Source organism: Rhinolophus ferrumequinum, chromosome 7 (assembly GCF_004115265.2).
Source record: "Rhinolophus ferrumequinum isolate MPI-CBG mRhiFer1 chromosome 7, mRhiFer1_v1.p, whole genome shotgun sequence".
NCBI lineage: Eukaryota > Metazoa > Chordata > Mammalia > Chiroptera > Rhinolophidae > Rhinolophus > Rhinolophus ferrumequinum.
The window spans coordinates 78903243-78915926 of record NC_046290.1 but is presented as its reverse complement, the minus strand read 5'-3'; the positions used below and the strand labels follow the sequence as shown (position 1 = coordinate 78915926).

The 12684-nt window shown below is 34.4% G+C and overlaps 1 protein-coding gene across 2 annotated transcripts in view; it reads right to left on the bottom strand.

Annotated features, from left to right (window-relative positions):
• Positions 1 to 3087: 3087 nt before the first annotated feature.
• The window catches only part of COMMD10 (COMM domain containing 10), a 153565-nt gene continuing 143968 nt past the window's right edge, over positions 3088 to 12684 (bottom strand). Inside the window, exons 6-7 of one of the 2 annotated variants that reach the window (XM_033111241.1) lie at positions 4643 to 4702; positions 3088 to 3938 (exon numbers count right to left, since the gene is read on the bottom strand). In XM_033111241.1, coding sequence (XP_032967132.1) covers positions 3900 to 3938; positions 4643 to 4702 — 99 coding nt within the window. In that variant the 3' untranslated portion in view covers positions 3088 to 3899. Of the gene's footprint in view, positions 3939 to 4642; positions 4703 to 8606; positions 8661 to 12684 lie in introns of those variants that run through there. The other variant, XM_033111242.1, reaches the window with a different exon arrangement.

Below are 12684 nucleotides of genomic sequence, written 5' to 3'. Positions count from 1 at the left end.
ATAAAGATGAAGAAACTGAGCTTTAGTAAATTAAATAACACAAATAGAACTAGGATAGGACTCTTAGTCTGTCCTAAGGGTCCAGACACTTAAATGTTATTTGAAGTGTAATGGGAAGCCTTCGAAGAGTTTTAAGCAGGGAGACATTATAATGAATAGAACTAATGTTTTAAAACTAGATCTGTGTGATGACTGGACTGGAGGCCGGTTGGAGTGGAAGCAGGGTCGTCCAGGACAAAGATGATGGTAGCAAGGAAAAGGCAGTGTCCTGGAGATACATTTGTCAAATATTTTGGTGGTAAAAGTGACAGGCCTACCTCTCTCATTCCATTGCTCTCTGCTAATCCCCTTGTTCACTACACTCTAGCCATACTGATTTTCTTTGGTTCCCAAAATGAGCTAAACCTTTTTTGATCTCTGGGACATTGCCTGGGCCATTCTCTCCATCTAGGATGCTTTTTGCCCTAGTCTTCTATTGCTTCATTCTAACTCATTCTACAGGACTTAGTTCAAATCTCATATCCTCAGAGAATCTTTCCTTAATGCCCCCAGGTCCCATCTTTTAATTTCTTAATAGAATCCAATATTTTTCATCCCATACTTGGACACAATTTATTACATTTTGCTTTTTTAAAAAAATGACTGACACATCACACTTCGAGAAGCCAGGAACTATATTTATTTTGCTTACCACTTTTAACATGGTGCTTAGAGTACACAGTTCCTGGCACTACAGACACTGAATATTTGTTAAGGAAGTAAGTGTTTAACTTCAATGCTCTTAGACTTAATTAAATATTGTGCTACTGCCTCTCACAGTTGCTGATTTTAGAAAAGGTTTCCTCTTAAATCCTCTGGAGTTATCAACATGACGTATCCAAAGTAATCAGTAATATTCTTGTCTTCAACCCACTCTTCCCCACACTCTTCCCAAAACCCAATTCCAGGTTAAAAAGAACATTAACAATGAAATGCACAGGAGGAAGGGACTGATGAAGTTAGTTTGAGGCAGATGAATGCTCATTTATTATTGGTAAGAGTATAAAGTGATATGAACCTTTGGGGAAACAATTTATCAGTATGAAAACATGCCTTAAAAGAAATATAAATATAAACATACATAAAGAGGGGTTTGTGTGTGTGTTTTTTCATTTGTATAAGATGTCTAAAATTATGTAAACCAAATGTTTCTAAGTAGTTGGTATGTATTTCTGGGGAGATGACAAAACGGAGGGACTTGTTTTTTTTTACAATGTGTCAATTATTATTTTATAATCAAATCCCATTAAAGATAAAAATAGAAAATAAATCTTCACACTTTTGACATAATAATCCCACCTCTTGGAATCTATACTAATAAAACAACAAGAGAAGTGGTTTAGAGTTTATTATATAATGATATTCACCAGTGAGTTCTTTAGTAAGTTAAAAAATTGAAAATAACCTAAATGTCCAACAATAGACTGGATAACTAAATAAAGTGTAGCTCATTCAAATGATGGACTATTTAATACACATTAAAATTATGTTTTAGACAATGAGGACATGAAAAATGCTTGTTATAATGCTATATAAGCAAAGTATGAAACTGTATTTATGGCATTATTTCAATTTTTTGGGAAAGGAAGAAAAAAGAGAAAGATATATGGATAGAAAAAAAAAATTCAATATAATATACCAAGAAGTCATTAATGGCCATTTCTGGGTGATGAGATTCTGTCATTTTAGATTACTTATGATTTTTGGTATTTCCTAATTAAAAATGATATTTTTGTAACTGAAGAATTACAAGTATTATTTGTAGTAGATATAAAAAGAGTACATTGGTTCCTTTCTAACAAGTAATTCTAGTTTTATTCAATCCTCATGTCAAGCACTCATACAAGACATATTTTTTTGCTAAGATAGTAGGCTCCAGTCCCCACTTACCCATCCACCCCGTTTTATGTCTATAAAAAAGTAACATGCATTTAATACTTTTGGGGAATGATATTTTCTTTGACTTGTGTATTATAACAACAGTGGTGCCTTAAGGTATAAAATCACCTGCCATTAAATATATTTCAGGAATAATTATGTTCTTAGTTGGATTAGACCTTCCACTTGTCCTTTGTCCAATGCCTTCGGTCAGACTTCCTTGAATTAGACTAATGGAGAGAAAATTATTGACCACATTTTTGTATAAGCTTAGATACACTCTTAAAAAATATGAAACCAGCTCTTTTAGGGGGCATAAAATGAGATACTAATAGAAAATTTCATTTTGAATTGTCACATTTAATTTAGCTACCTACGTTGGGAGTTACGTTGACTATTGAGTCAAAGAAAACTCCTATCTATATGGTCATTATCAGGAAGGCCTAACAAATACAACTTGGGATGATATATACTATTTATTTTTACATAAGAAATCTGAAAGGAACATTTACCAAAATGTTTATAGTAATCAGGTACTTCCCTCTGGGGACTGGCAGAACAAAGCACACAAAAAATAAGACCAATCCCACGAGACATATGGAAACAAATCACATTATATTATAAACATGTCTCCCAAATATCCTACCAATGAAAGTTTGAGTTTAAAACCTTTTTAAATTGATCAACTATGGACAGCAACTATAATATTTACTTTCTGAAATAATCCAAACTTCCAATCCTTCTAGGCAACAACATAGCAGTACACATATAAATAAAGGCATGAATTCTATATATATAGAACATTTATTTGGGAGACATTTAACACTTGGATAACTCATATAAAGAATGTGATTTAATATCAATGGCTCTGTTTGTTTAACTATGTGGCATTTCTGAAATCAAATTCCTTTATGAGAAGAAAGTCATGTTTGAATCTCTTTCTGTCTCTCTTTTTTCCCCCTCCCTTCCCCCTTCCTTCCTTTCTCCTTCTCTTCCTGTCTTTCTGGAAACAATATAGGACAGATACTTCATTTACAAAAAAATTCAATTATAGGCAATGATATATATACATATATATACACACACATATATATATACATATAGCATATACATATAGCATGTATATGTATAGCATGAAATGCTATGCACTTCAGTTCAACTAATTCTAAGACAAAAATTTTATTGACTGAAATTAACTAACATAGTTACAGAAAGAGAATGTAAAAGGTACGTTTTTGAAATTTTATGAGGACCCATTTAGCACTCATTACAATTTCTTTTATTCATGATCTGAATCTGTCTCCCACACTATGAAGTGAATCATTATTAATTTGCAGTACAAAGAAAAGCATACAAAACCTGGACTGTTATTAAATCATTAAACACAGAGAAAAAATAAAAGTGCACAGAGAAGCTCACACTGGAATTACCTGATATGCTACTACTACTAGCTCTATTTTAAATTTCTTTCGTATATTATTTCCAAAGCAAAATATACTCATTATGTTCAAGGAAAACTACTGTAATATATTTATTTGATTGCATGTGGCTGCTTTCTTACTGTTATTAATATAATTACTGAAGTTCTGTATGCTAAGGTACACATTATACCCTATATCTATCTATGGACCCTCCTTGATACATATGGGAATCATCAAATATGTAAAAAAATAAACTGGTTAGGCAATAAAACAAAAATAGGACAGTAAAAACAATATGGTATTCACTTTTGTTTCCTTTAAAGCAAAAGTGTTCTTAGCAATTGCTTGCTGTTGGATCACAGGATGAGAGAATGTACATTAGAACCTCAGTGCTCAGAACAATGATCTCCCTTGGCTGTTACTTGTCTAAGAAGTGATAAACCATATAATTTACAAGAAGAAAACTACTGAATCCTCCAGAAAACACAACCTGGCAGTCTATCTTCAAAGCAAAATAATGAGGTGGCAGGAATGTGATGGAGAAACCAGTCTTCAAGAACATCATGTAAGGGAATCCAGCTGTGCTTGTATGGTCTCTAGCTATTTACAAAGACAAAAAAAGAAAGAGAGAAAGCTGGTGAAGGGAGAGAAATTCATAAAGTGTTTAGAAACATACAAATAGAAGGGAAAGACTGTCAATGGCAATTATGTATACTAAATCCATTCACATAGCAATAAATATATAATACAACTTAAAGTGTTTTTCTTTTTATGTAAAAATATTAGAATTCATGTTTGCTAAGTTTTCCAAATTTGTAAAAGAGGATTTCTAAATACTACTGTTTTAAATACACCAAGTTGTTTCATTTTAAATGATCACTATATAAGATTTTTAAAGGGGGATGGTGGTTTCCTGAATTACAAAATCAGTATTTGGAAAGCATCATGAAATATGCTCAAAGATAAATCTTTAAAAGACTGGCATATTCCTTTTCCCTTGTGCCCAGAAATGAAAATATTTCACATTCCTTATATCAAAATGCCAGTGTGGTTGGGTACCACATAGGTCATTACAATCCTATTGCTTTAATTAAAACCATTTCCATTTTCTTCCTGATTTAGTTTGTCAGATTCTCTTCATCTCGGCAATGCTTCCTACTGTGAAACATAAGGTGTTTACAAGTGAAGTTTAAAGAACTTAGCTTCAAAATAGGGCATTAAAAAAAAACAAAACAACAACATAAAGTGAAGGAAACATTATGGAAAAAAACCCACTTATCAGAAATTATTTTAAAAATATAGACCTTGTTATAGAAATCAAACAACTCCTTGTGACTGAATTCCACAAGAACTTTCTCCAGACTCTGTAAGAAAAAAGAAAGAGAAAAGATTTTATTTGTATACAATTTACATTGCATTTTTTTTCTCTCCAGCTAGCCCTAAAATATGCCATATTATTCTCTGAGTGGTTGTAAAAAAATACTAACCTACTTTACTCAACCCCATTGTTTCTAGAACTCACAAATGCACTTATTAGCATTCCACTTGAGCAAAAGATTTCAACTCTATGGGGACATCTGCTCTTTAAGTTGACTCCAAAGAGGTTAATAAAATATATGCCGGCAAGAGAACAATTTCATTACCTATTTTTTTCAAGACAGAGATAATCCATGAGATTATATTTCATCTTTCTCAGCAGTCCATGTGAAATCTAGTAAATACCATCACATAAAGACACTGGAGGCAGCATATCTGATTGAATCTATCCAGCCATTAACGGCTCACATCAGCACAGCTGCTGCCTCCAAGCTTCTAACAGTTATGATCTTAACATGCTGAGATTGCTACCTTTTTTAATGTACAGACTCAGCAAAAGTTAACAATTAACACAACAGCTTCAAAGCTGGGACTTAAACACGCTCCTTCCTTTTACCTCATGTGATAGGGAAACCTTTACAGATATTACAGATGCTAAGTAATACTGTGTATGATGGTGGAGGAAAGTGAAACATTAACCCACTCCACTCCAACCTGCTTTGGGTTGATTTTGCAAACTGAGGAAACAATGCAACGAGTTTCTCGGTTTGTTTTAATGCGTCTATTTTATGTGGGAATTAAAAGTTAATGAGAGAATGCCAAGAATGTGCTTGCTACCTGTTCTGACTGCACTGTCACATTCACATAACATAAAATTAGCACCATGAACTAAAGAAGTGGAAAACGGTTGCAAGCAGACCTTGGTTCATGTACTTGATTGCTTGTGGTCATTCCCAACATTCCATTAATTCTAGTTCTTTTTCTATGTTGACTTTCTTTTTTTGGTTTATCTGTTTTAACGACTTCCATTTCTATTTACAAAGCCAACATTTTCAACACAAGTTATCTCCAGCTAACTCCAGGAGAGTCAATAGAGCTATGGCACCTTCCTTTTCACGAAGCCTAAGCACATAGGATCAAATTCTACACTTGATTTTCTCTTAAACACCCATGTAAGTATTAAAGCTTTAAAATGAATGAAGAATGTCCTGTCTTTAGGAATGATTTAATACTATGAAATTTTCTAATTGTATTAGAAAAATTAGTTGGCTAGTTGGCACATATCATTCAAGCTCCAAACATTGAATCAGCATTATTTAGCAGTGCTATATTTCCTCCCAGAAGTTAAAGGGAGACGACAGGCCTAGGTTTACCCCAGGGAAAAGCAGGACAAGTTCATCACTACCCCACCCCCATGGCCCCCATCCCATTCAGAGTCAAAATTTAGGAGGGACTGAAGACTGAATAGGTATGTAAACAACTGACTCGCTGTACCCCTGGAGGTTAACAGCCAAGCTAGGTTCTTGTTTCCTGAATTTCACTTTGCTTTGTTTCAAGGTAGTGTTTCCTATAGTGTTATAATGAGGAAAAGGAAGAAAGGTAACTTTGAAAATTTACTACTTAAAATAACAATAGCTCAGTTTGTGTGTGTGTGTGTGTGTGTGTGTGTGTGTACATGAGAGTGTATGTATAAATTTAGTGCCTTGTTTTACTGAAATACTTAGCATTAAGAAGAAAAAATGCAAAGAATTTATACCTGTATCTGGCATAATCACTGAGAGCTAGTTATCATTATCATTTCCCATTCAACCCAAAATGACTTAGAAAAGACAATGAGAATAAGGGAGAATATAGAAGTGATTTTAAATGTTTCATGTCTATGTGGAAAGAGACTAGACTTTGAGAATCTCTGTTGATCCACGCAGTAGCTAAGGGCATTCGTTTTTCAGAAAGGTGAGAATGGAGCTCAGATGTGTAGGATAAAAAGGGCAGCAGAGCTGGCCAGGGACCAACTCCCACATGTCACATTCTGACATGGAACTCCACAGAATCCAAGGATTTTTAATTCAAATATGGCCTTTTAGGACATTATGAAGCTACTTTATCCAGAAAGGAGCATAGATCACATTTATTTAACAGTTTGTTGGCTTTAATTATGACTTTAAATTTAGACATACAGTCTATGGTCTCCATTTTTACTCTTGTTTCAGGCCTGCAAGCATGAGGAATACACCTGATCAAAATCTTTCCTGGGGCCATGATATTTTTTAGAAGGAAAACACACTCTTAGTTTTCCTTGAGAATATCACTAAAAAGTCACAAATTTGCTTATCAAACCAGAATCAACTCCATGACTTTATTGTTTGCTCTTCTGAAAATGTATGGAAGGGTCTGTCCATTAAGGAAGCATGTTTTCAAACACCTTCTCTTCAGTTTAATGTCTGGACACAAATCGGTGGCAGTTCAGACCCAACAAGGATGCAAGAAAAGCATTTATGTTTAATGAGAATTCCATTACTAGTATTTCAGGTGTGCGTCTCTCTGGATTGTCTAGCTCTACATACATCTTCCTACAATTTATATACTCCTGGCCTTTGACCCAACTCATGATTCACTAGCATCTTTGTTAAGGGAAGAGGAGGAGTGAATAAATTGAAACCCAAACCCTCTATATCTCAGCTACCAACAGCAACTCTAACAACAGGCTTTCTGGAGGATGATGTAGAAAATCCCGACTAAAGTCGTTTTAGAGGCTGAATTGGACAATGGATTTAATTATTCATGTGCTTCCTGTCTATCACTGTCAATAGATAATAAGACTTGACTATTTGGTCCTATTTTTTTTCCTCCCAAAAGAGTCAGAAAGATAGTCTGGATAATAAAATGTAGCCTATTATATCATACTAAATAAGAGGAGAAATACCTTAGTGTCATAAAACTACAGCTGTAGTTATCAAATGTATAACAAGTTATCAAATGTATTGTTATTTTGTCAGTCATATCCCAAAACTATTTTAAACTTGAACTACATAACTAATCACTTGGTGAAACCAAGTAAGTACATATTTCTAATATATATGTGTACACATACACACACACACACACACACACACACATCTTTAGATAGTATGGTACTTCACTTTTTATATAGTCAAGTATTTAGGAAAAAAGTTTACAAGAACATTGTATCTACATTCTTGCAGTAATCAGGTACAAAGGATATTTTCATGAAAGGAAAACTGTATTTTAAGCTAACACATTTTTAAAAAATTGATCATTCTAACAGAGAGTTTATATTGCATTTCAAAGGAATATAATGACTAGATAATTAATACAAATTATTTCTGGGAGGGCGTTTTGTTGCTTGTTTGTTTAACAAGAGTACCAGTGGATACTAGGACAACTCATGGGAAACATTTACTTGATTTAGTACAAAAAGAAGTAATTTAATGAGAGCTAACTAGGCCAAGCTATTGTTATACATACCCTCGCACATAAGAAATGTATACATTTGGACACTTTGAGATCGGTGCAGGTATTATATATTGATAGTACCATTATTTAAAAGAACCAAAAAAAGGAAGGAACTAATATTTCTTTTAGCAGAAGACTACATAAATAAATTGTAGTATAGTAGTAACACAATGAAATACTACACAGACTTGAAAATAAACTACAGCTATATACAACATCACACATGACTCTCACAAACATAATGCTGAATGTCAGACAGGCACAGAGGAACACATACTGATTGATTTCATTTATATGAAGTTTAAAAAATAACAACAAAAAGGTTTTAGAGACAAATAGTTAGGTGGTAAAAGTATAAATTAAGCAACAAAGATATTACCAGAAGTATTAGAATAGCAACTGGAGAGAGGACTTGGCAGGAGGCATAGAGGGGCTTCTGAGGTAATGGCAGTCATTTATTTCTTGATCTTGGTGGTGGGTAAAGGGTACTTTTTATGATAAATCACTGTGCTCCTTTTCTGTATGTGTGTTCTATTTCCCCAATAAAGACGAAGAAGAAAAAAGGATGGTATAGTTATATGTTAAATTCAGTCAGTCATTTTTATTCAATGAATATTTACTAAGTGCCTACAAGGCCTGTTCTAGGTGCTACCTATACAGCAACGGGCAACAGAGACAGAAATCCCCCACATTCTAGTTGGTAACAGACAATAAACAGACAATAAACAAGATGTAACAATAACAATAATAGTAACAGTAAATCACATACATGCATGCAGAAATGTTTGTCAGTGATAAGTACTAGTAAGAACAATAAAGCAGGGATATGGCACTTGTGTTAGGGGGGTGCTGGTCAGGAAAGGTCTTACTGAGATGGTGACATTTGAGTTAAAATTGAAAAGAAGTGAGGGAGTAAAGAGATAACCCACAGAATGGGAGAAAATATTTGCAAATCATCAACTAATAAGAGTAAAATACCCAGAATATATACAGAACTCCTGTAATTCAACAACAAAAGGACAAACCCAATTAAAAACCCAATTAAACCAATTGAAAAATAGGCAAAGGACTGGAAAAGATACACAAATGGCAAGTAAGCACATGAAAAGATATTCAACACCACTTCACACCTAACAGGACGGGTATAATTTTTTTTAAATGGGGAAAAACAAGTGTTGGTGAGAATGTAGAGACATTGGAATCCTCAATACACTTCTAGTAGGGATGTAAAATGGTTCAGCTGCTGTGGAAAGCATTGCAGTTTCTAAAAAAGTTAAACATAGAATTACCATAAGACCCAATAATTCCACCCGAGTATAACCCCAAAAAATTGAAAACATGGACTCAAACAGGTACTTGTATACCAATGTTTATAGCACCTTTTCAACAGCTATTTAAGGCAATATGGTGACATTTTGATGAAAAAAATTTTGATGAAAAGATGGCAGAGGAAGCAAGACCATAGGAATTTAAAGACAATACTCAGGGTACTGCATTTTGTATATGCTTATTCTTCCATCAGCCATCACTTTAGGCTCTGTTACAGAATGAATTGTGTATCCCCAAAATTCATACATTGAAACCCTAACCGTCAAATCTCAGAATATAACTGTATTTGGAGACAGGGTCTTTAAAGAGGTAATTAAGGTAAAATGAGGTCATGGGGGTGGGCCCTGGTCCAATCTGACTGGTGTCCTTATAAGAAGAGGAGATTAGGATACAGACATAAGCAGAGCAAAGATCCTACGAAGACACTGGAGGAAGATGGCTATCTACAAGCCAAGACGACAGATCTTAGAAGAAATCAATCCAGTCACTAGCTTGATCTCAAACTTCTAGCCTCCAGAACCATAAGGAAATAAATTTCTGTTATTTAAGCAATCCAGCCTGGGCAGACCTAGCAAACTAACAAGGACCCCATTACCTCTTCTGGGACAGCTAGAAGACAGGATCACTAAGAGCAGTAGAAAGCCATCGGAGAGTTTTAAGTGTAAAAATGATATAAATATATTTATATATTAACAACTCACTTTGGCTTTTATTTGTAAATGGATCAGAGTTGGTTGAACTGGAGATGAAGAAACCAGTTAGCAGGCTGCTGTATTAGATAGACCAGGCAAAAGGTCTAATGTGATGGCAACAGTGATAGAGAAAAGTAAAAAAACTTTTATTAGAGGTAGAAGAGATAGGACTTAGTGACAGATCTGAGTTGGGGAGGGATGGGGAGGTGAAGGAATAGAAGGAATAGAAGGAATAGAAGGAGTCAAGAATGACTCAGGTATCTGGCAAGAGAAACTGGATGGATGTAACTGAGATAGGACACTCTAGAAGAGAAGATTTAAAGAAGGGGAGAATCGAAGTGCAGTTTCAGACACAATTAGCTTGATATATCTGTGAGATTTCTCTGAAAATATATGAAATGAGTCTGGAAAGCCAGGAAAGAGGTTTAGGTAAGAGATATACATTTTGGAATTACTGATAGATTGATATTTAAAACTGTAAGAGTGGATGAAATTACCCAGGAAAAGAATGCAGTATGAGAAAGCAAAGAGGGTAGCCTGGGGCTGAACTCTATGGAGTGCCAATATTTAGGGCAGGTAGGTGTTCCATAAATGATGAGTAGCACTAGATTCACACATATTTTCTGTGTGGAAATGTATGGTAGGCATTTATTACATGAATCAAAATAATTTAGTAAGTTAGTATACAGGCAATAAAACTGGGTGGCTTATTTTCAAATATGCCTTCAATCTTCTATTTTCCAGTAAAAACCCATTAAAGTCACTAATACTGTGAACTAAACATACACACACTAGAAGATTTACTCTCTTTCTTCTGCCTTATATATATAAAATTACAACCATGAACCCATCTAGGAAATTAATTACTTATATTGTCTAAGCGGGTCTCATGCATTAATACCAAAATTAAACTTTCTGCACCCTCTCTGAAAACACTGCAAAATGAAAATGAAAGTGCAAAGATGAACTTTCTGCCAATTTCTTAAAAGAGAAGATGTATTTGTTCACCTATTCATTTTTATTTTTAATGCGTAATCCTGTCTGCGAGTACCTGGATAATGTTCACATACCCATTAGAAAATTCCCATGGAAACAGAATTTAGTAAGGTCTTCAGAGAGGTCTAACTTGGTGAAAGCTGACAGTAAAAATGTTCTTTGCTTGCCCATTAGTTAGGAATTAGGAAACATATACATTGCCCAAGAGAGAAATGTATTAGCCTCTTCACAAATTATCCAAGCAGAAATACCCTCTAAATAACAAAGATATAAACCAGATAAGAATTAAACCAAATTTATATTGCTTAGCTTTTAAACTTAAGCTGGGTATCAGAATTAGAAATGATACAATTATCTTTTCACCTAGGAAATCAGAGTAGAGGATTCTAGCAAAAGAAAAACCACTAATCTCTTGTCCTAATTGAACCTAAAAATACCTTACTAGGTACTTAGAAAGGAAGTTTTCTCCTTTTAAGTTATAGAAATGAAGGGCAGAGGTAAAATTTAAATAATATTTCACGTTCTACTGAATGGATTTATAAAACAAAACTCATTAGGTACCATTTATGGAATAAATACATCTATAGATTATATTCTCTGTAACTATAACTATATACAGTTATAGATCATTGTAAATATATCCCAGTATCTCTTATTATTTTTTTGTTGACCATCTTTACTATTATTGTTTAAAAAACTAGGTATCTAATTAAAGTTCATAGACTGAAAAAATCATGAAACTCTATTCATACATATAAGCATTAGCCATTTCTATCACCCATAATATTCAGTCATTCATAAATATTTAAAGAATACCGATTACATGAATACACCATGGGAAGGAATATACTCTTGACCAAAGAAAGGTCTTTCTCTAGGTAGGCAGACTGCCCTTCATGGCTAAGCCCCCAACTACAGGAAGAATGTACTTGGGGCAACAGGGAGGAAGGGACCCTCTGCTCATCTCCCAGATCAATGGAATCAATCCTGGCAGCCAAAGCGGTAACAGACGTCACAGTCAGCTCTGATTTAGAAGGTGCCAGGTTGAGAGGCGCAAGCAAAAGCCTTCTGGGTAGAGGGAAAGAACAAATTTCCACTTTTCTGTGAGGCAGCTTGACTACGTGATTTCCCAAGGTTCTTTTCAATTCTAAGACTTGAGGATGTTGAAAAGCACACCCACACGAGCAAATGTAACTGGTGAACTGAAGTGGTTAGAGAACCACAACACGTCAGTAAGAAAGAGCTTCGGCAGTAACGTAGTTCAACCCTCTTATCTAACAGATGAGGAAACTGTCCTACAAAGAGGAACCGACTTACATGAAGTATAGAGCAGTGGGACTAGTCATGGTTCTTTCCATTTCATTATTATAGTAACCCTAAGATAAAACAGCTCTTTCAACTGAATAGCAAGCTAACTTAGAGAAAAAACTTCTCCTGATGAATTTGCACAATTACTTCCCTTCTCTAACTCATTCTACACAGAAGTACATAAAAGCTATGCTGAGGGTAAATATTTTGATAAATACGGCTGATAAGGT